The sequence below is a fragment of the Oreochromis aureus genome, linkage group 17 (genome assembly GCF_013358895.1).
Source record: "Oreochromis aureus strain Israel breed Guangdong linkage group 17, ZZ_aureus, whole genome shotgun sequence".
In the NCBI taxonomy this organism is placed as follows: Eukaryota; Metazoa; Chordata; class Actinopteri; order Cichliformes; family Cichlidae; genus Oreochromis; species Oreochromis aureus.
Window position 1 is genome coordinate 22660261 of NC_052958.1, and position 23897 is coordinate 22684157.

General features: G+C 44.4%; 1 protein-coding gene across 2 annotated transcripts in view; it reads left to right on the plus strand.

Annotated features, from left to right (window-relative positions):
- phf21b (PHD finger protein 21B) overlaps window positions 1-23897 on the plus strand; it is a 90523-nt gene that overhangs the window by 60368 nt on the left and 6258 nt on the right. Inside the window, exons 3-13 of one of the 2 annotated variants that reach the window (XM_039600879.1) lie at window positions 9369-9635; window positions 18506-18598; window positions 19746-20066; window positions 20932-21078; window positions 21176-21227; window positions 21437-21513; window positions 21619-21673; window positions 22149-22171; window positions 22534-22692; window positions 22785-22851; window positions 22933-23036. In XM_039600879.1, coding sequence (XP_039456813.1) covers window positions 9369-9635; window positions 18506-18598; window positions 19746-20066; window positions 20932-21078; window positions 21176-21227; window positions 21437-21513; window positions 21619-21673; window positions 22149-22171; window positions 22534-22692; window positions 22785-22851; window positions 22933-23036 — 1365 coding nt within the window. The remainder of the gene's footprint in view (window positions 1-9368; window positions 9636-18505; window positions 18599-19745; window positions 20067-20931; window positions 21079-21175; window positions 21228-21436; window positions 21514-21618; window positions 21674-22148; window positions 22172-22533; window positions 22693-22784; window positions 22852-22932; window positions 23037-23897) is intronic. The other variant, XM_031736844.2, reaches the window with a different exon arrangement.

Below are 23897 nucleotides of genomic sequence, written 5' to 3' on the forward strand. Positions count from 1 at the left end.
CTTGTCACATTCCAATGGAGTCCGAGTTACATGGGAAAATTAGACTCGTGGCGCGTTTGATTTGCATTTAAATGGATTTATTGTCCACTGATGGTGTGACGGGTGGAGACTGACCACATGATCAGATGAGAGGAAATGAGGAGCTGTGCTGCACGGTTTGGCCGAGCACCCCGTTCTGCTGCATAATGAACATTTTAATGTGATTGTTATCAGATGGAAGGCAGCGGAGGAGGATGAGGAGCAGTAATACTGACAGAGCTGAAGCTCTGCTGAAGCATGGAGACGTGGTCATTGAGCCTCTGAAGCGCGACTCAGTTTGATTTCATGGATTTTTTTCTCTCTCTTAAAGTTAAAAAACAAACACTGAACAGCAAGTGGGGACTGTTTCTGATTTCATTTAAAACTACATGAAACAGGTTTAATTACTCGAGTTAACCAGCTGGATTCACTTATTGATCAGTTGATAATTGCTGATGATGCTCAGGAGGAGTGAATAACGTGGAATTATAGACTCTGTAATTGGTTAGCAAAGCCTCAAGCTGAGCATTTGTTTTTTTGTTTGTTTTTTACCATCGCCATTTTAATGTTTTAAAAACCAGATGTGCCAAGTGTTTTAATATTTCCTACAGCACATTTGAATGAACTCAACCAATGTAGAAATTTCAGTTTCATGTTTTAGATTCTTCAGGACATCAACTTCATTTTGTGAATTCAACTGCCTTAAAGTCAAAATAATTAGAGCAACTCCTGAAACATCATTTCTGACTTCAGGGTGATGGACTGAGAGAAACTGGCTTATACCTCATGTGAGGATCCAGGTTTTCACTTTCAAAAAGTCTTGAAAAGTCAGTAAAATATACCGGGCTGCTCTTTATCTTTATCTGAATCCTTTGACACTTTAACCGCAGTAAGCTGGTTTTAAATTACTCATCAGCTCTGTCCCTCAGAGCTCCAGATTAGGGCCACCACTCGTTTCCTGGGATATAAATAATATTACCACGATAGTCTTATCAAGATCAATACTGCTCAACGAGCTGAAATTGAAATGATCACATCATAGAAGTATTTGTCCATCATTGTAGATCAGAATTTGTTTTTGAAAGTCTTTTGAAAGCCTAAAAAGAATCTTTTTGCAAACAAAACTTGGAGTTGGATTAGGTTGATCTTCTCTTTATGACCAGCACCTGATTACTGGCAGTTTGTCCTCCCATTGATTGGTTTTTGATAGATAAATCTCTGCTTGGGGTGCTTCCCTTTTATCTGTGCACACAAATAAAAAACATAGTCAGTATGAGTTTTGTTCGCAGTATTTTACAAATGTTTGTCCTCAAAGTCAGAACAGAATTGAGAAAAAGAGTCTTTTAAATGTGTCGCCCTGTTTCCTGAAATAATCTGTCAGAGCTGATTTTGGTTCAGAATATCTGTAAAAAGTACGCTGCTGATATTTGAATTCAGTTATTTAGAAAGTGAACCTGATTTGTCCTCAGTGTGTTATTGAATATGGTCTCGTCTGTATGTCGTGGTGTGATGACTGTGTGATCGACGTTTATGTTTATGTCTACTGCTCTCTTGGCCCGGTCGCTCTGAAACAAACATGTGACTTTTAATGTCAGATATCCTTTATGTGGATGAATAAAGGAGCTCTGTTCTGTTTCTCAGGTTTATCCTGGTGATCAGTGAGAGGGTGATGAACCTTCAGAAAGTTCACATCAAAGTTTAGGCTCTTGTTTAATCAGCTGAAGTGTTTCATATTGGTCCTGTGAGCTTCAGCTTCATAACTGCTGTTACAGTAATAGTTTGGGACAGGTCTCACCTCCACCTGAGAGTCCCAGATGATCAGACCTCCTCCTGACGGGGAGGGCAGGTGTGGTTCGGTGGCAGTGATGGTCAGCTATGCATTGTTTTTCCTGCTGGGTCGCAGCCACCCGGCGGCCATATTTCCACGCTGTGTTTGCTGGCTGAAGCTCCACCTCTGCGTGTGGGGCAGCGGGGGCCTCACAGCCCCTTTTGCCAAACTGTGGGCGAGGGTCCAGACTCTGTCCTGTGTGCCCCTGTTGATAAGCTGTCCCGCTGCCAGACACGAGCTGGTAGGAGTCCATTTACCCAAAAACTGCAGCCAAGGACACTTTGGAGGTTCTGATCCGTGAACATTTTCTCTGCTTCAGTCAGAATCTTTTATCTTCGGTGGTTTCAACTGCATGATCTACTGTTTTTCTACCAAATATATAATCTAATCTCTCTTTATGAATCTGGAATAATCTCTCTGTCTAATGGTAGCGGGCTTTGGAAAGCTTCAGCCTAAACCTGTTTACATTTTATCTGTTTTCTTTTCTTCATTTAATAAAAGCTTTTATTTTGAAAGTTTGGATTTCAGTTGAGATTAAGCACTGAATAAAAACAGTCTTCCTGGTTATGATGAAGCCTGCCTGCTGGAATTAATCAAACATCTGGCCCTGCCTGTAAGTGGGCCCCACGGTGGGATCCTGGATGGGTTTATGCTTGTCTCACCGTTTTTAAGGTGGTGTTTGTGAGTGTTTCTGTCTCACCAGAATGGAAAAGGCCAAACTGCAGCCGTCCGTCTCCTCGCGGCCTGAAGGGCCTTGCTGGTAAATGGCGTGTAAACAAAGGAACCGTCTGGCAGCTGCACTGATGGAAATCTGAACAGCTACTAATGTGTTTTTCAGCAGCCCCGTTATCTCAAAGGCCCACTATCAAACCCGAGTACATAATGAGTGTGGATAATCCGGCCCGCTCGCTGAATCGGCAGTGCTGGCGATGACCTTAGCCGTGGCCGTGGAGCGGGCGGGCGGCGTTCTCAATTAAATTCTGCCAGTGGAGTGGAGAGAGACGGCGAGCTCGCAGAGATCAGTTTAACTGCTGAATGAGAGATTAGAAAGAAAACAAGCGTTGACTAATGCTGAATAAACTTCACCCCTACGGGTTGTTTCTTCGAATGCAGCAAATTATATGTGCCTTTCAAAGTCGAGGGAGTGGACGGGAGCTGAAACAGCAAGAAGAGGAAGCTGAAGAATAACTGTTACAGCTGTTTAAAGCCCAATAACGTCATATTCAGATTTAAATCATTCCAGCTGATGTGGGGCATCCATTCATCTCTTTTTCACAGCTTTGTTCACTTTGTTTAAAAGTCGCTATTTGAGAAAAAAGGCTAAAAAGAGCTTCATCGAATCAGAAGTATTTGTTGTGCTTCTGTATCATTACACTCACAAATCCACAAGGAAACAAAAAATACTCAAAATCAAAAGAATGTTTTTGTTTTTGTGGTACACGTTCAAATCTGATACCATCATAGCCTGCCGCCGCCATGTTGGTTTTTCAGAGTCAGAAGTGACCATATTTAAACCAGAGGGTGGAGCTTTTGGCTCCGCAGCATGAGCTTTACTAGAAGTTGATGCTTCCTGGCATCCAGTAAAACCTGCAAGTCCTTCATCGTCCAGCAGAGGCTCCAGCAGAGTCCGTACTCATGTTAAAGTGGAAATGCTGTTTCAGGAACAGCTTCAGGAGTCAGGAGTCGTGGTCTTCAATTCCTTGACGTCTTTCCTGTTCCCATCAGCTGACACACTGCAGCTGTTTCAGGTCTCTGCCAGCTCCCTCCCCGTGGAAAGCTGACCGGCTTTCTGGTTCCAGCTGACTTGTCTGTCTCGAGCACTTCCACTGGGACCTCTCCCAGAGTTTCAATTAACGATCTTTCTTCAGCCAGCAAAGAGCAGAAGAGATCAGGGAGGAAGGGAACACTGTGTGACCGACCGCCGCTCCGTCACAGCCGGGCCTGAGAAAAACTCCAGGCGTGCATTCATAAATAAAAAGAAGTGTGTGATCGATGCTTCAGGGCTTTATTTTTTCCATCTCTTAAATACCTAAAGTTGTCTCTAGACTGTAGAAGCCTCTAAAACAAGATTGTAAAACATGATCCGGCCCCAACTATAAATTCTCCAGAGGTGATGGGTAACCACCTTCTCCATAAACGGACAAAAACACCCACATACTGCTGTCTCACTCCCAGTTTATTGATTGATTTTTATTATTATTCCTTCCTGCATAAATATGCCGAGCCCAGACAGCATTACAAGACATGGTTATTTAGGAAAAAGAAACCAGAAGCAGACAGGCAACAAATCAAACATCCTGACACTTTTCTTTTACCGAGCTTTACAAATATAGAGAACTCATTAGGAAAGAATTTTGAAAACTTGTTCATTCATTCTTTATCAGTGCACCGAAAAATTTCTGGGTCTTTGTAACAGTAATCTCATCATACATGGAAACAATACTGAAGAAAATATGATTAATTATTAATCTCTAAATCTTGTAATTAACACAACCTGTTCTCCTCCTGGATGTTTTTAATCTGTGAACTTCAAGAGTCAAGAAACGAGTTCTTGTTCTTCATAAATGTGCTGTAATCGCTCTCAAGGCCATAATCATGCTCCATTTGAATATATGTTCATTATTTTGGTTTTAACGAGATGTCCTTTAACCATTTTTCTCCAAGCCCAATCAGTAACTTTATTCTAGTAGAGTTCACGCTGTGTAATAAATTGTTATTACAATACATAAGTCAGCATGAGGCTCTGCAGGACATGGATGATTTCCTCCAAAGCAAAGCCATCCGGTTGACTCTAGTTTCTGACAAGCTCGTCATTTAATTTTCACCTTATTGATCCAGGAATCCAACTCAGATTCTGTTTAATGTTGTTCCAAACACCACCGACCTGAGGCACGAAAGGACAAGCTTTATTTTAGTTGTTGCAAATACAGTATTGATATATATGAATATGTACACCTTAGTACATGCTGGCTGATCGTTATCCTCACTCAAACCCAGCACAAGTTAGGAGTGTAGTTTAAAGCCCAGCAGAAACCTCCGTGTGTGCAGGAGAAGCAGCTGTTTATGGAGGTTGAAGGTGAATGAAGCTAAAATGGAGGATGGAGGTGACGTCTCTGATATACGTTATTTTTGTACTGCAATAGAAAGTATACAAAATGTAAAAATCAGCCTTTATTAACTTCAGCAATCCCTTCTATCAAAAAAATGATGAAAGATTCTACAAGAAAATGTTATGTTATTGGTCTACAGCTTCACAGGGCTCCATTTATTCTGGCTTATGAAACAGAAACACTGGAAACAGGAAGTCCAAAAAGTTGGAGTTCTACTTTGCTAATCCTGTGAGGTCTCAAATGTCATCAGCAATGTCAGAAGACCGTTTTAGCTCTTTCCCCCATAAAGACGACATTTGATACCCTTAATAACCTTAATGATGAGTTCTGACACCTCAGTATATGTCAATAAAGTTGTGGTTTGATGACCATTAGAATAGTTTCTGAGTTTCCAAATGTAGCTGCATAGGCAAAGACTACCCTTGCTAACTTCTGATGGCCTCCCAGTCATTTTAGTCTATAAGCAGCTCAAATATGAACTTCTAACATCACAAGAATGCATTAATAAACATGCAGAAAATAGGACGCTGATAAAATCCAAACCAGTTTAGCTTACCAGGCTATTTCGTACTCATTTGACTGTTTATTGGTTTCAATCTCTAGTTTAAACAGTTGGTACTGCTTTACACCATTTTGATGTGCACCAGCATAAAGATGGAGAATTTACCAAAATGAATCATCGGTTCTCAAAGGCAGAAAATTGGGCATGCATCAGAAAGCCCATTTCCTCCATCACACTGTCCAGCCGTCATTAGAGCTGCTCTGTGTGGATAAAAGGTGAGGAGAGAGTGGACGCTGATGAAAGCCTCTGCAGGCTGCGTCTCATTTAACTGAGCCCGATAGCTGGAGGAATGGCTCGTTAAGACACCTTAAAACATCGTTAACGTTTCCTCTCTCAGATTGTTGCCTATCAGGCAAAACTGTCTGCTCAGGGGTCACAGAGTCCTCCCAAAGTCTTCCACTACAGTCCACCAATCAGCCCGACACAGGCCCGATCTGCAGACATGTCTCAGAGGAGTTAGACAGCACTCAAAAGGCCATCCTGGTGCTTAACAGTATAAAACTGGGGAACTGAATCCTTAAATCGTCACCTTTCGACCGGGGACTCTGCTCAATGTTACACCATAGAAAGAGGCACTCTCTGTGCTAGGTGGTGTCTTCTTTCACACCCTGCATGCATTAGTGAAGCCTCCTGATAGTAACATGTGCAATCAATCCTTCACTTAGAGATACTTTTGCCTAACTGTTGGTAAAAACTGAAGAAAAGCAAAGCAGTGAAAACATTTTTCAGAGCGATGCTGCAGAAGCTCCGTTTGATTTTATCCACAGCTTCAAAGCAGCTGAGGTCAGGTTCAGCGCACGCTGCCATTATCTGACATTTTGGGAAATCCTTTACACCTGAGAGTCAGATGGATATCAGCTGTCGAGGAACACGTCATTACATTCAAGTCTGAGTGTCCTTTTTCTGGAAGATAAATCCTCGCTGTTTGAAGAACCTGGAAGGTCATTTAATGACACTTAACGCTGGTTTAAAGGTTTCTGCAGGATCCTCAAAGACTGAATACATTCCATCAGCTGCACGATAAAAAGGATTTATGGGCTGTTTCTCTTGGTTTAAATGTAGCTGTGGGCTGTGTAAATATGTCAGTACTCTGTGAGGACCACGGATTGTCTTGAATTTCTAACAGAGAAAATCTAAGGCGGTTAAAATTTATTTCAACCTAAATTTGGGGTTTTAATGGGTATTTAATTCAGACTTATTGTGCATCTTTAAGGGAGGGTAAATGTTTCTAAAGTTGTCAAAAATCCCTAAAACTTGTGGGTTGGTACTAAAGTAAAACTGAAGAACATTTTTAGTGAGTTGGATATTAAACATGGACGTCATCTGTTGGGTAGTTTTGGATCATTTTGGCTGCTGCCATGTTGGGTTTTTTTTTCATAGGTGAGCATATTTGGAGAGAAGGGTGGAGCTAATGCGGCCAGACAGATGTGATGAACTTATCGATAGAGAACAAACTAGTATACATGTTTGTTACGTTTCTGTATCAGGCTGTAAACATGTTTATTTCTGCTGTTTTAGTTAAACAGGGGAGTCTATGGGGACTGACTCACTGCTGCCTCTGCTAGGTAGTAATGATGCATTTGAGTTGTTCGTTCTCTGCTCTGTCAGAAGCTCAGTGTGATCTGAGGTGTTTCCTCTTCAGGCTTTGCCTTCTGCAGGTGTGGGTTGAGGCTTTTTTATCGTCCTGTGTTGTTTCTTTTCTCGTAGCGGGTGTTTGACTGAAGTGCTGATGAATCTTGACGTTCTCGGCGGCAGCATTGTTTATGTCTTCAATCTGATCTCCGGTGGCTCTGAAACGCTCTCGGAGCACCGTAATCGTGGCTCTCTGCGATCCCTGCTGCTCTCACGTTCTCTTCTTCCTCCCCTCATTCACTTTCTCCTCAGCTCCCTGCAGGAGGGACGAGGCTGTGCTCTGCAGCCTGGAGAGCCTTTAAATGAGTGACCTTTGAGACAATCAGAGGCGCCCCGGCTCAAACAAACCCTGAATGGCGAGTGGCGGTCCCCGGGCCCTGTAGCAGGCTGCTGCCCGGGCTGCCTGTGGATTACATTGATCTCCTGAAACAATGGCCTCACTGCACTCATGGTGGAGGGGGCTGATAAATAACATGTGAATAAATGCAGGGGGAGCACCGAGAGTCATGGAGGCCTCCGCTCTGAGCTAGAAAGGATTTACCTGTTGTTCCAGAAGCTTCATGTCCCAAACAGTCAGCAGGTTTCATTTGACTGGGTCCTGTTCAGGTGACATCATAACCACGGCTGACATGAACTCATATTGACAGTCGTTGCTGCTGCCATTTTCTAATAAAACCCAAACTTTGAAAGTCTTTGTGATTAGCAGCCGGGCTTGGAAGATGCTTTCAGACCGTGAGACGTGTTTGTGCCCCCCCCTTCCTGCCCCGCCCCGCCCACTGTAGTCTATAGAAACGTTTGAAAGAAGCAGCGGTGGGACGAGAGGGGGCAGTGAGTGGAATATAAAACATTTAGAGAGCTCTTCTTCAGGAGTGTGAGGGTGAAACGAAGGGAAAAGGGAGATTACTCCAATCTGCCGGGGGAGATGTTTCTGTGGTACAGGCTGAGGAGGGGGAGGAGGAGGTGGGGGAGGGGCGTAAATGTGTATTCATGTGGACGAGGACGCTGAGTGTTTCCAGTTTAACATTAGAGTGTGAGTCGAAGTCATCGTGAGCTGCTGCAGATTCAGGTCAACGCCAGTGTGAACAATATCTGTTTGTGTCGGGGGGAGACGTCTGCTCAAGGATTCAGACTAGAAGAGGTCACCTGTTCACCTGCTGCTACACTGTTAACAGGCAGGATGGATGTAAAATATCACTGAGAGCATGACCAGCATTTATACAGCAGTCAGTCTGCTCATACACTAAATACTTACTTTGAACACAAAGTAAACCCTTAACAAAACTAAAACTTAAAAATCAACATTAAGAATAAATATTAAAAAATATATACTTAAAATATCAAAATACCAAGTAAATAACAAACTAATGTAGAAAGTGTATGTAAAAAGTGCAACGTAAACACTTTTAAAGTAGAAGATGAGTTCATTCTTGAAAATGTAATAAAATATAAATTTTTTAGGTTTTTAAAATAACTACATAAAAAAACTAAAACTTCAGCAAAGTAAATACAAAAATAAATAATTAAATAAACAAAAATGAAGAACAATGCAAAGAAAAAATTATGAATTGAATGCAAAAATACACAGAATAGTAAAACATAGAATAAATTCTTGAAATCATAATAAAAAAGTAAATTTAACAAAAGAAATAAAAAATAAATATTTTTGTATTTTACCAAAAATAAAATCTAAAGTAAATATTTTCAAAGTTAATTAAAATGTTAACCTTTAATACTTGAAACAAAAATAAAACGTAAATTAAAAGGTAAAAGTATACACTACAAGTACAGATACTGTATATCATCACTGCGAGCTTGGAGGTGTTTCAGACTGCGTCCTGATTGGTGTAACCGTAAAGGCAGGAGGACGCTCTGCACTTGCTCCGTTTCTGCTTCAGCTTCAGCTTTTTAATCTCAGCCATGGCTTTGTTTGCAGCATCTTCATACAGCAGGGAAATGTAGTTTCAGGAGGAGTGTGAGGTGTACTCAAACTACAGACAGACTGAGGCCCTCACACACAGACGGACGCATCTGTCTCTCGCTCTCCCTCCCTTGCTGTTATCTGTCTGTCTCACCTGTTCATCTCGCTCTCTCTCTCTCTCAGCTGTCTGTCTGTCTCTCACCTGTCTGTCTGTCTCTCTCTCTCTCACCTGTCTGTCTGTCTCTCACCTGTCTGTCTGTCTCTCACCTGTCTGCCTGTCTCTCACCTGTCTCTCTGCAGAAGCTGGCGGTCAGAAGCTGTCCTGTTGGGACGACTAAGCCGCTGTCGCTCATCAAGCCTCCCAGTCAGGGCATCGCCATCTCCGTGGTGCCGGCCAAGGCTCCCGTTTCCATGGTAACCGCACACATTAACGGACAGAAGGCGGTGGCGAGCTCAGAGCCACTGCAGACGTCCCCCATCAACCTTCAGACGGGCGGCAGGGCCGTGGCCGCCGGAGTCCACCCGTTCAGCAGCAGCAGGAGAGCCGGAGAGCTGCCCCCCTCCCAGGTAACGCCCCTGCTGAGGTCACAGTGAGCAGCTGTTCCAGCTGTTTCTGTTCCAGTCATTAGGGTGAACAGGTGTCCAAAAAGAAACTACTTTACTTTTTCACACAGAAAGTAGTTTATTTCATGTGAAGGATTATTACATCACACATCCGGAGGTTGAGTCTCAAACACGTTCTTGTGGATTCACCTGTTTTCCAGGTGAGCGATGAGTTAATAGGTTTTACACAGTAACACAGACCTGCACCCGATGCAGGCAGCTTTGTTTACTGCAGGTAGAATTTGGGTTTTTGTGAATAGAGTCTGGTGGGCTTGGACAGAGCCGTCTGACAGCAGCACAGGCACTGAAAATGTTTTCGTACTGTCCGCAGTGCTACAATTAGCTTGTCCTTTATTTACCGCAGTAAATGTAGAACATTTGTTCCTGGTTCCTGGTATTAGTCTGCCTATTTCCTGGAAACTATAATGAAGAATATCAACAGCGGATGAATCTGTGGAGCTTCACAGAACATCTGCTTTTTGGATCCTTTCAGAGGTATTTTATTCTTTACAGTCTTTAGTCTACACTGCCGGACAGGTGACCTGAAAAATATGTAATTTGATTGTGGATTGCAGAGCTGAAGTTATAAAAACATTTTCCCTCTGGACATCAAACGGGTTGAGAGTTTACGGATTTAAAGACGCGTTAACGTGACGTGTTGGTCTTTAAAGTCGCTGGTTTAGGGAGTAAATGTGTTTTCTTTGCAGCCGTCACCTTGTCGAGCATCCAGAAGCTTCTGTGTTGAGTCACTGCTCAGAAACCTTGGAAGAAGAAAGAAATTGTAAAAACCTGACATTTTGTGCCAGCTGCTCTAACATCCTGGATGATTGTGTTTGAATGCAGCTCAGCGTGTGAATGATCAGAGTCAGACAAAGACCTGAAAACCACAAATTCATCAAGCACAACACTTCCTGTCAAACTGTCGTTTTTGTCAATTTTTTTAAAAGCTTCAACTCTGAGATGAACACATCAAAAGCTCATGTATGTGTGGTCAGAAAACTGAGTCTGAATGTAGCAGAGCCAGCCTTGTTTTTTCATGTTGGTCAGTTTCCTGTCACGGAGTCAGAGGGTGTGAGTGCCGCAGCTCGCCGCTAAAGCAGCAGCTGATTGTTGTTGTGATTCTGAACACACTGTGCAGCAAGGAGGAGAACTCATGGTTTGAACTCGGGGACTGTTTTCCACTGTTCCTCCTCCTCCTCGGAGCTGTTAGGATTCAGGCCGCAGCACCTCACCTCTTCCACACTTTGTATTCAGCACCATCACCTTCATCAGCACACAGCCGGGAGTCGAGCTTCACGCTCAACACCGGCAGCCTCCACACTATTACTGTAATTGCACGGCACCATAGAGGGAGGAGGGCCGAGCCTCGGGGCCCTCGGGCTCCGGCTTTATGCTTCCTCTGTCTGTCCGGCACATCAGCACGCCTCATATGACACGCAACACGTCTGCTATTGTGAGACTGGCTCACACAGAGAGGCTGCACAGTCTGACAGGAAATAACACGAGGAAGCTCTGCATCTGAAACTAGTCCTAAACACTAGAGCAGGGCGATATGACCAAAAATATTTATCACGATATACATTTGAAAATTTGCGATAACGATATAACTGATGATATAATTGACACTAGACAAAATACTTTACAACTCCACAACTTTGATGGGTTTTTTTGCACTAATAATGTATTTTCACTTAAACAAGCAGCTGTTTTTTATGTGGATTAAAGTTATATAAAAATGTAACAGTGCAAATTCCTTGCTGACAGTTTAACCAAAAGGCATTTCCAGTGGAAATTGGCCGACATATCCTCAGCATAACCATGTATAATATCCACAAAACTTAAAAAGAGGTTATACACACACAATACGGTTATATTATGTTGAAGCACAGTACGTATCACTCCGCGAGGCTCCTCGGTAGCCGTAATGCTCCGACAATCCATCAAGCGGTGCGGGTTGGTAGCTTAGCAAAGTCGTATTAAAACATTTGACAGATTTTCGAGCGCCGTGTACCACATAAAATCATTTCGAGGTCAGTAAACACAACCAGAATTCATACATACGGCACGCGGGATTATAAGGGGCACTGTCGATTTTCAGAAAAATCAAAGGATTGATTTTAAGTGTGCCGTATTTTCCAAACAACACGGTAATAACGACGGCCCGCTAGCATGCGCTACCAAAAGTAGTGCTTTGTTGTGTATCTGACGGACGAAAGCTAAACCAGTTCCACACCACTGAAGTTGCAGCATTTTTACAAACCAGTTCTGGTTCATCCGTTTCATTTAACGATCCACTTTCGCTCTTCTCATTCTGCGTCGCCGCCATGTGTGTATGTAAACAAAGGCACTGCACATGCGCGTTTTACCCATATTCTGTCGCGATATTTCATTTTCCTATCGTTGCCCAAAATTACACCGGTATTACCGTGAACGGTATGATATGGCCCAGCCCTACTAAACACCATGATAAACAATGTCCAAAGCTTTCTAAAAAAGACCCAAATCAACACCTAAAAATGCAAGAATCAATGCCCCTAAAGGGATTTTGACTTAAATGGAAATGATGTCCTGGACGACGTTCAAAGCCTTTCTAACATTAGAATTAAACTATAACTAGCTCAAACTATGGTCCAAAATGAGTCTTAAATCAGGCCTCAAAATGTCAGAAGCAATGTCCCAAACCTTTTCCAAAATATGTCTCAACTTAGAACATTATCATAAACAGGTTTAAAATAATGTAGTGTTTAATATAGTGTTTCCGGTAACATAACGAATCAGCCGGTTGGTGGACCTATAGGGAAGATTGCACCATCTACATGTGGTACAGTAAGAGTGTGAGCTTCCATCAGGGCTGCACTGATAATCATAAAACTTGTTTAACATGGACCAGAAAATGAACATGTGACAATTCACAGTCCCACGACATTCAGGCTAAATGACTGGACACTCAGTGGTGTTGACTGTTCTTCACACATCACCAGGGGACCGGTCAGGGTGGGTTTGCATTTCAGGTCTAAATGTTATATGAAGTGAATCTGACCCTGATGATAAGCAGGTTCCTGGCAAGCTGATGGAATTAGGTTTACTCAGCCTGCACTTAGAGGCTTTTTGTGAAGCTTGTGTCCTTGGCCTTATGCTTCCTGTCTTCTGTCAGTTTGAGGCTTCTTACAGGTGGACGATCAGCTGCTCAGCTGTCGTTGCCTCTACTTGGGATGCAAAGCAGGTCGAACGTTTGGTGCGATAAGGCAGCTGCTTTTCATCATCGTGTCACTTTGGACAAACGCAGACTGGCTCTCCTCCTCCTCCTCTGTCAGGTGGTGGAGGTGAATGCTTTGGGCAGCAGGACTCTCTCAGCTCTTTATGGCTGCATTGTTCAGCTGAAGCGAGCGCTCCTCACCCAGCTGCCATAAAAGAAAAAATAAACCCTCACTCTCCCCGACGCTTTTCTCGCCTCCATCAATTGAGAGTCATAAAGGCTCAGCCAATCAGAGGCCGGTGGCTCATGTGTGAACTGAGATGTGAGATGAGGAGGGGGGGTGGGTGGAGCAGGGAGGCAGGTCACTCCGACCACCTGGCCGCTAATTTGCAGATCAATAATGAGTTGTAATGGGACTGCTGCTCTGCATGAGTGCACACATTACAGCTGCATTGTTTCAGCACTTCAGTGAACTGTGAGTGCCGCCACACACACACACACACATACACACACACACACGCCGTTTCTCTGTGCAGAGAGACGGGGATGCCGAGGCGCCGCCGTGACCCGTTTTACAAATTCAAATCAGACTGTGTTCAGACTTCCCCCTCCTGCTGGTGGGTTTCATTATCTCTGCCAAGCAGGTGAGGCCTCGGTCTTTCACACATGACTCGAACAGTTTGGGGTATTTGGTAGAAAGTTGCTCCGAGTTTTTGAATTTGTTTTAATCGTTTCACGCTTTTCAAACACTGTTATCCTGGAGCTACCATCATCTTTATTTGAAAACTAAATGCACACTCAACAAAGCAAAATCTAACCTAAAATCTCCAGACAGTTAAAGTAAATGTGTTACAGCCATGTGTTCCATGTACTGGAGTTTCTCAGCTGTAAATCCTTCAGAACAAATATAGAAGTTTAAAATATAGAAGTGCATCATAACGATGCCCAAACCATCCTAAACAACTCAACAATGCCCTCAACAATGTTTGACCTTTTGAATTTGTCTTAACCCATTTAAAAAAAACAATATCAACATCCTAAACAATGTTTAAAGTAGAAATTGTTGAAAAGCTTTGCTAAATGACTCTAAACACCCGAACAGCATCCTGAACAGAAACTGATTTTAAACTAGTCCCAAACAACGTCATCAGCATCTCCCTGAATGTCTGAAATCCGGTCAAAAAAAGCATTTAAAACAGCGTTTGGAGCCAGCGCTGAAACAGAATGGAGAAATCTGCATCTTCAGCACCGGGCCAGAGTTTATCTGAAGATGACATCAGAAACATTCAGCATAAGCGAGTGCTGCCTCAGAGGAAGGGATTCAAAATAGAAATCATAAAATGTCGGATTTTATTCAGATTTGTTATGAAGCCGGTGAGAAAGCAGCAGTTTTACTGACGGTAACGTGAGCTAGAGATAATTGGGGCTGGTTTCAGTCAGCTGTGAACCCTGGCTACTGATTGGAGCTGAGCTCAGCGCCTGTTAGCTGAAGCGGAGGTACAGAGAGGCTGCGAGGAGGCCAAATCTGTTTGAAAGTCGTCCACTTTAACGCCAATCCTGCCTCTCTCTTTCATGACTCTCCTTCTCGCCGCCTTCCAAAGACATCTTTAGCCTCTTAAAACAGCAGCCAAGGTCATCGGTGCCGTCCGCCTCCAAGGCTCGTCAAAGCCGGAGGAAGGTTAGACGGCCGCTTCAAGTGGTCTGCAGAGCACAGAGGGTCCGCAGAGAGCGACGGTCGCATTAATCATTATTTCATTTGTCAGCTGAAAGAGAAGAGAAGGCAGAGGACAAACACGCATGCTCTATCTGCTGCTGATTTAGCTGGACTCGGTTCAGTCACAGGAACTCAGTGCAGGATTCAGGCTTCACCTCCCAGACCCCAAAACCGGGGTTTCATCTGCAGACCATCATTTATTCTGAGATATGTAAGTCTGTCTCTAGGGAGAAGTGCGAGGTCATAGAGAAGCACCAAACAGGCTGAAATAGATTTATTCATAAAGAGCTCTTCAGTGAGAGCGCCTCAGACTGAAGCACAGAAACACAGAGTGATACTTCAGTCTCTCTGCTCAGTCATTTCTCAGGATTTGGGGCTAAATGAGGACTTCTAAACATTTCCATGAACAGCTGTGACTTCAGTAACCACGACGACCACAGGAACAGCATTAGTGTTAACCTGACAGGAGGAAACATGGATCCTTATTATTCATTGACCCTCCTCACGACTAAAACCTCAGTATAGATCCTGAAGCCATGCAACAGTCGACCTTTTTAATCATCAGCTTTTTTGATCCTCACAGCTTCATAAGTCCAGCAGACATCTGCATGAGCATCAGTTTGTTTATCTTCATTACAAACTGCAGTCAGATCAGTTTTAAGTGTCAGAGTGACGATCGATCAGAGTCTGAAATCTGTGTCGCTACTCTGATGTCTGATCTGTTTTCTTCACCAAGTGATTTCTGGCTAAACTTTAAAGGGTCATCTCGGCATGTGGAGTAGAGGTGTGATCAGAGCATGTTGGAGTAGATGAAAGCTCTCCTTTTACCTACATTGGGGATCGCCGCCCTGCTGTGAGTCCTCCCGGGTTGGAATCATTTTCTCATATTTTGGAATTTTCGTGTTTTCTGAGATAGAAAACTGTTAATTCTGCTCTGATGATGGATCAGTTTTGGTCCAGTCGATGAATTCTGTGATTCGTGATAAAGTTTGGAGGCAGCTTTAATTTGATTTTTAATAATTGGAGGTATTTAACAAGCATGCTGCGCTGCACGTTCACTTTAATCAGCACCAATCACAGACTCAAGGACACGAGTAGGAAGTTTTACTTTCAGTCAGCACGATTGTTTTGTGCAGGTTTCAGACACGTTAAAGCTTGAACGCCGATGTGGAGCACAGCCCCAGCCCACTGTCTGCCGCGTCTTCATCATCATCATCAGTGTTCAAGTTTCACCGCTGAGAGCCTGAATGAAGTCGGTATGAATCACAAGCGGAACCAGAATTATAATATTTCCTGATCAATGTTCAATTTTAAAAAGATAAGATGTTTTCCATAAATGAGCACAACTGTGTCCCTGTACCATAAAACACATTTAATTAAACTACAGCATCATATTGAGTACATGTATGAATAAATAATCAGATATTTTATATGCAGAGCCGGACCATAACCCGAGGTTAGCAGGGCTCAAGCTAGTGACCAAAGACTGTCTGAATTATGTTGTAATAAACACTGAGCTTCAGATTGACATGCTCACACAGAAGTCACAGAGGTCAGAGGTCACAGAGGTCAAACTCAGGATTTCAGGTTTAAATGAGGAAGATTCTCTTCTCTTATTTCCAGCTTTCTGTTTTCCTGCTGAGTCAGATTTCGAAACAGCGCCCCCGGTGGACAGAGTCCTCCTGTTTTTGTAGAAACACTGAGTGCCGCTGAAGCTGCTGATGCTGCAGACCGATTCTGAAATGTGTCATCTCTGCTGTGTGTGCGCCTCCTCCTCCTGCTCTTCCTGCTGCTGCTGTCGTCATGAAAAACCAAAGTTCATAACCTCAGGCCATAAACCGTCCTTTGACCTGTTGACACTCCAACACTGCTCACTGTTTACAGCGTTTACCCATCAAAAGTGGATGTGACACAGAAAAGTCAGAGAAACTTCTGAGCTGATCTGTGAACACGGAGCTTTAATTTTTATGTCACCACCACAGTTTGAGAATTGAAGCTGTAGTTTGTAAAACAGCTGCTCCTGGATCAGCTACTGATGAACAATCTTTAATTTATTTTAATTACAGCCAGAATTAAGTTCAATAAACACAAAACTCTTCCCTCTGATGACTTTCACATGTTGTGGTTTCATATTTTAGTTTTTTAGGCGTGAAATCACCTCATAGTCTTCCCCTTATATCAAGTGTTCCAGATGGATGTTTGCATTGAACATCTTCCTAATAATGAGGTCAGAGTATGAACAGTAACCCCACCCACCTGCTTCTTAAGCCTTTTGTTTACAAGGACAGCCAATCAGAAGGAATTGGGAAGAGCTAAAAGAGCAGCCGTGGGTCAGAGATGGGAGAATTATTCTGATCCATATGTCATACCGAGCCGCTGTTGCAGGGTCCAGAAACAGATCCGGTTTAAGGAAATCAAAGCTGATTGGACGGGAGGAGTGATGGTGATAATTAAGGAAGAGGAGTTTGGCTTTAGTTTTCTGTTTTCAGTTCTTCTCGTAGATGCCACAAACACAGCATCCTCGTCTGAATGTGACCCCGCCCCCTCCTCTCTGGTTTATCGCAGCAGGCCTGCGAGACTAGGGGAGGAGGACAGTGTATGTGCTGCAGAGCCTTGGTCTGCCTCGGTCATAGTGTAAACTTAAAGAAGGAAGTAGAGAAAATTCCTTATAAACAGGAAATCACTGGGCCGAGGAGGAGGGGGAGGAGGTCTCCTGAAGAGAGGGTGCTTCGGCTTGGAGAAAAGAGGCAGCAATTACCAAAATGAAAGCACTGCAAGAATTTTCATCTCTGCAGTTGCCATGGAAACCAACCTCCTCCTCGCTACGGAGCCGCAGCTCAATACAATGGAACGAAGGGATTTTCATAGAAGAAGAAAGGAGGGGAGGGAGCTGCCAGGAAACATGGAGGAGACGCTTGTGGCTCATTTATAGGTTAGTCTGACAGAAGGAGTTGGCCAATCAGGGTGCAGACATTAGAAGGGGGACAGGGGGCGCTGTGACGGGGCAGCACGCTTTAAACAGAGATTATCGCGGGGGGGGGTTAGGGTAGGAGAGACAACCAACAGGGAGGGGGGATGGGGGGTGGGAGAGGAGAGGACCAACAGAGAGGGAGGGAAGGAAGAAAGGAGTCATTTCACTGACTGCTGAAATATTTTATTCATTAAACAGTAAAAATCGATTTCTGGTATTTATTTTTGTACAGTTTGGAAACACAGACTGAACTTTGAGTATTTTGAATGAATTCAGTGATTTGACTGTAATTTGGCACTCCTGAGCTTCCGTACCGACTCTTCCAGGAGGTGGAAGATGTTTTAAAGTTTCCACTGAGCCCCTCTGAGCAGCAGCAGCTACTTAAACAAAGAGAAGTCCTCGTTAGTGTGAAGTGACGACCCACTCGGCTGCTTTTCTGTCTGTTATTTATTTGTTGCCTGGCAACAGGAAGAAGTGAAACGCTGCTGACTAATGAGACGCTGGAAACTGAACGACTTCCTGAGGAAGATTTCTTCTAATGAAGTTGTGAGTTTCATGAGACCAGCCGCGCAAAAGCTCAGAAAGGCGGAGCTTCTCGTTACGGCCCGCCCCACTGCTGCGGTTTGACTCATCTGAGCAGAATAATCTCAGGTTCAGGTTAATGAAACTGTTTCCCAGCATGCAGGAGTGCTGTGTTTTGATGTAGGAGCAGCTCCCTGTGTGGTTAGTGTTTGTTACCACAGCAGAATGAGCCCACTGGACTATATGAATTAAAGAGTTCATGTGGCAGACTGACCCCGTGTTGTGTGTCAGTGATGATTCTGAGCAGATGGATTTAGACGCCTGACTCGTTTGAATCCTGCTTCAGGCGGGTGATCAGTTTGTTGATTTGTACTTTCTGTGTTGGTGCTCGAGGAGCTTCCTGCTGAATAACTGCTGTTTGTGTGTTTCAGATGCTGGGAACTCTCACTGCTGTGCCCATCAAGGTGCCTCAAGTCAGCTCCCTGCACCGGCTGGCAGGACAAGCAGCCACTGTGCTACCTCAGGTAAAACCGCTTGCTAGGTCGTCCTTGTTAGTCTGACTCTACATCACCATAATGTGTCAGGGTCAGCAGAACAGTCTGAGTCTGATTGTAACAGCAGCTGCTTCAAGCTGAAAGCACCAGAATGATGAAATCAAAGTGTTTCTGCTGAGCAGCTCAGTGCAGAGTTTAAAGCAGAGCTTCAGGTTTGATCTGCGGGAGAACGCCCACTTCTTGTTCTGTCTTTGTAAAAGCTGCAGAGTCGCTTTGTTTTGTGCTTCAGTGACACTGTGAGCTGCTTCACACACTGTAACAGTAAATACAAGACTGCCGAGGAAGAGAAGGAGGAGGGAGGAGGGAAAAAGAACAATTACGAGAAAAAAGAAAAGAGGAGCCGGAAGATGAAAAAGAAGATGAAGGAGGAGAAGACCAGGGAGATAAGGAAGAACTAGAGGAAGTGAAGAAGGAAGGAATGGAGGATGAAAAAGATGACAATTTTTTTTACAACCCTTTTTAACCCTTTGTATTGTTTATATTGTCTATTTTATTACTTATCTTTCTGTTTATTTTAACCTTTGTGTACAGCTCTTTGTGACTGCCTGTCTACGAAAAGCGCTTAATAAATAAACTTAACTTACTTACTTACTTACTTACTTAACTGGATGAAGACAAAAAGGAGTAAGAAGATGAAGAGTAGGAGGAAGAGTTTTTTGTGAAGCTGGGTTTTGTCTCTAAATGAGTGAAAATAAAAGTTTTATTTGGACGGTTCCTTTTTACAATAAACCATTTGAATGGGATAAATTTGAGTGGGATTTTATTTTGAAAGTCCTTCCCAGGTGGAAGTAAATCAAATGAAGTTTGGATACACTTGAAGAACCTGCAACATCCAGCAGGGGGCAGCAGAAACCAGAGCAGCACCACAGAGCTCAGAGTTTCAGTCCCTTCATCATTTATCAGAAAATCCTCTCATAAATGTCTGAACTCAGTGTAAAAGTGTTGACTCCTGCCTCACAGTGTGACTAGTTTAAACCATCATCTTCACCATCCTCCTCATTGTTGGGTCTTCGGATCAGGGGTGACACGTCATGCTCAGTCTCAATGATTGTCCGAGTGCTTCTCGAAAAGTTGAGTGTGTGTTGTTAAAAGCTGTCCTCCTGATGTCCCCCTGCAGGTCAGGCCAAAGACCCAGATCCCCGACAGCCTTCCCCACAGCCCCTGCCAGGAGCTGCAGCCTCTCAGCCTGCAGCGGGCCACCGCCGTGGTCAGCCCCAAGAGCCAGGGCCCCACCCTGCCCACCGCCAACAGCACCTTCAGCCCCGACCACCAGCCCAACGGCCAGAGCGATGCCTCACCGCCCTCGGCCCCGTCGGGGGGCCCCGACTCCAGCAGCCCCGTCCAGCACGCCTCTGCGGGGCCCGGTGTGGCCTATGCCATCATTGCTGCCTCCCCCGCCACCGGCAATGGGGTGTCTACTGTCAGCGAGGCTGTCAAGGTGCGAAACACGGACAGAAACCATGTTAATAATAATAATAATAATAAACATACACATTGTACCTCCTGGGGAATGGTTTGGACAGCTTTGGACATGTTTCCAGCCTTTAAGTCAAACTTTCATATTGAGCCATTAGTTAGTTTTCTTTGGCGCCCCCTGGTGGCTGAGCCTGCTGGAACTCAGCTGTTTTTACTGTTCATCAATGTGTTTGTGTCTGATTAAAGCTAAACTCAGACTTCACTGAAGCTGCTTTAAAGATTTTTAATCTGGTTAAATGAAACCGGAAGTCATCTACATGGGGCAGGTCAAAGTTCAATTCAATTCAATTTTATTTATATAGCGCCAAATCACAACAAAAGTCGCCTCAAGGCGCTCCATAGGTACAGAGAAAAACCCAACAAACATGTGACCCCCTATGAGCAAGCACTTTGGCGACAGTGGGAAGGAAAAACTCCCTTTTAACAGGAAGAAACCTCCGGCAGAACCAGGCTCAGGGAGGGGCGGGGCCATCTGCTGTGACCGGTTAGGGTGAGAGAAGGAAAACAGGATAAAGACATGGTGTGGAAGAGAGACAGAGGTTAATAACAGATATGATTCAACGCAGAGAGGTCTATTAACACATACTGAGTGAGAAAGGTGACTGGAAAGGAAAAACTCAATGCATCATGGAATCCCGGCAGCTCACGTCTATTGCAGCATAACTAAGGGAGGATTCAGGGTCACCTGGTCCAGCCCTAACTATATGCTTTAGCAAAAAGGAAAGTTTTAAGCCTAATCTTGAAAGTAGAGATAGTGTCTGTCTCCCGAATCCAAACTGGAAGTTCAGTGGGTCACATCTCCTCTGACGTCACCTGTTTGTTTTCAGGTGATCATCATCCAGCCGCAGGCGCCCAGCAGCACCGAGGGGTCCCCGGGGATCCAGGCCGAGCCATCGTCACAGGAGGCCCCGCCCAACCCCAAATCCCCATCCACCCCTAAATCCACATCCCCGAAGAAAGACGAGGACCCCGAGGTGAGACGTTACTCTTCATCTTCATCATCATTACAGTCAGCAGTCAAATCCAACTGAGCTTCATCCTCACGTTGTCTTCTCTCTCTCACTTTTCCAGAAAATCGCCTTCATGGTCGCCCTTGGCCTCGTCACCACCGAGCACCTGGAAGGTGAGTTTCCGGCTGCTCAGAAGTAACCAAGTACTTTTACTCGAGTACTAACCTGATCGACTTTATGTGTCAGCTGCTCCTCATTACAGTTTGATCAATTCAGAGAAAACATTGATAAAAAGCTGAAGGTACACACTGTATGGGGCACACCTGTGGACTGTCAGCAGATGAAACAACAGTTTTTAAAGTGTTTGTGTTTCTGTGAACAGAAATCCAGATGAAGAGGCAGGAAAGGAAGAGGAGAAGCACAGCCAACCCGGCTTACAGCGGCCTGTTCGAGCCAGAGGTAAGAGAGCCGCAAACCGCTGCGATCGCCTTTAATCTAGATTAAATGAGGAATGTGAGTACTGCTTGTGTTCGTACGCTCACTCTGTCCCTCGTGTCCCTGCAGCGTAAACGCCTGGCGTCACATTACCTGAACAGCTCACTCTTCCTGTCAGCACGAGGTAAGGAACAGCTCACCATCCTCTGCCTGCATCAGCGTGTTTACACAGCTCACAATCAAACACTTTAACTCCACCTTCTCACAGTTTTAAAGTCAGTTTCATCTCTCATTACCCAGCAGCAAAAACAGTGAAACATGACCTTTAACCTCATGGACTATTTCACTGATCCTGAACTGAACTGTTCAAATTTGATTGTGAATGTGCCAATTTCACCTTCATGTCCTCACGATTCATGGTTGAGACATCACTGGACTCCCCAGGGTGACCTCTGACCTGCCAGCAGGAAGTAGCACCTGCTGATGCTCATTCACTCATTCCTTCATTCACTCATTCAGTCAGCTCATTGATTGCAGTGATCTGATTAGCTGATCTTGACTCGGTTACTAACCTACCTGAGATGTTTTAACTGAATGGCCTGCACGGCTTCTCCTCTAACCTGCCACTAACCTTTGCTCTGCTTCAATCCACATGCTAGACTCTGAGGATTTCTGCTGGAAGGTAGGTCATGTGACTCATGATGTCATACCCATGTTTCGGGTCTTCTGTTTTCAGATGTGCATTAAAGTTCTTCATTTAAATGAGCAGCCCGTCTCTCTTTTCACTGTCACTGACACTGTGAGATCATAGGTTAGCAATGTGTCAATCACAGGTAGCCCCACCCTAAACTGTCCCCTGCTTCCTGCTCCTCTAATGGGACGTCATTTCCAAAATGAGCTACATGTTTTATTGTAAAAGTATCAGATGGAGTTCACTGAGCTCAGAGGTCAACTGGCTGGAGTCTCCCCCTGCTGGCTGTTAGGGAGAATGCAGACCCTGGTGGATGAGACTGGTACTGATGGATGCTTTTCGTGCTCTGACAGCAGGACTTGGAGCATGACGACCACTGTGCCGTATGTAAGGAGGACGGCGAGCTGCAGCAATGCCACAATTGCCCTCGAGCTTTTCACCCCACCTGCCTCCACCCACCACTCAAAACTCCACCCAGAGGCCCCTGGTACTGCCCTAAGTGCCAGAAGAAGGTACGACCTTCCCGTCCTCACAGGTCCAAAGGTTTTTAGTTTTCGGTTTCAGCATGTGTGTCTAACAGCATCGATCTGTTTTCACTGTCCAGGTCCTGAATAAGGAGAACATGTCATGGCCACAGAACTTCGTTCAGTCCTACGTTACACACAAGACGGGTAAGACACGCGGCGAGCGGCCATGTTTGACTGCTGCTGTTTGTTTGCGTGCTGACGGGATACATGTTTGTGTGTGAGCAGTGAGGCAGGAGGAGAAGCGACGCCTGCTGAGGAGGAACAACGAGCTGAAGAAAGAGTGTGCTCACCTGGAGGAACAAGACAAGAAGCTCAACAAGACACTCAAAGTAAGAACACACACAGATTTCACCGACACACTGTGGTCACAGGCAATGTTCCCTCGAAGCTGCGCACGTGCGCAATTGCGCACTGCTGGCACGGTCTCTGCGCACAGAAAATCTGTGTTGCGCACAAAAAAAATTAACCTGAATTGAAATTAAAATTAATACTTTAACAATTCTGTTTTGCAGTGTTAGTCAGTGAGTGACTGGCTGCTCCCATATTGTATTAGAACGATGCCACCTTATCCCATAGTCCAGCCAATAATGCGATCTACATTCGTATATACGCAGCCAATCAACGTGGTTGACAGGCTATGACAGCGTCCTTATGTGCCGACACCGGTCTTTTAGCTGGCAAAGCGGCGTAGCTGATGTGGAGTGAAGCCACATTAATGACAACGTGTACAACCATTGGAGATGTGAGCAGGACAGACGGAACAATTGACGGAAAAAGTGTGGACTTTATACCAGTTTTTAAATTGTGTTGATCGGCCACGTAAAACCAGAGTTGTGATTAAAAAAAAAAAATGCAATGTTTGGTTTTCTTCCTGAATACTGTCGTTGTTTATATTTACTGCGGGAAGAAACGGTAAAAACGGCGTTTTATAAGAAAAAACGCTCGAAAGCACTCTCCGCCTGTGAGCAAAAACAAAACCAAAAAAACCCCCACCCTTTCCTATTGGTCGAAAAAAGTACCATGTCGACCAATCAAAAAATGATATGGCAACGTGGCATCTAGTTGTTAAGAAACGGGGGGAAGTTTTAGGAGTGACGGCGGTGCTTTGATATGTGAGAGATTTGAGACGTTTAGCGCAAATCTTGTGTAGTTAGTGTGTAGTTAGTGTGTAGTGTAGTTCTGTTGTGTGT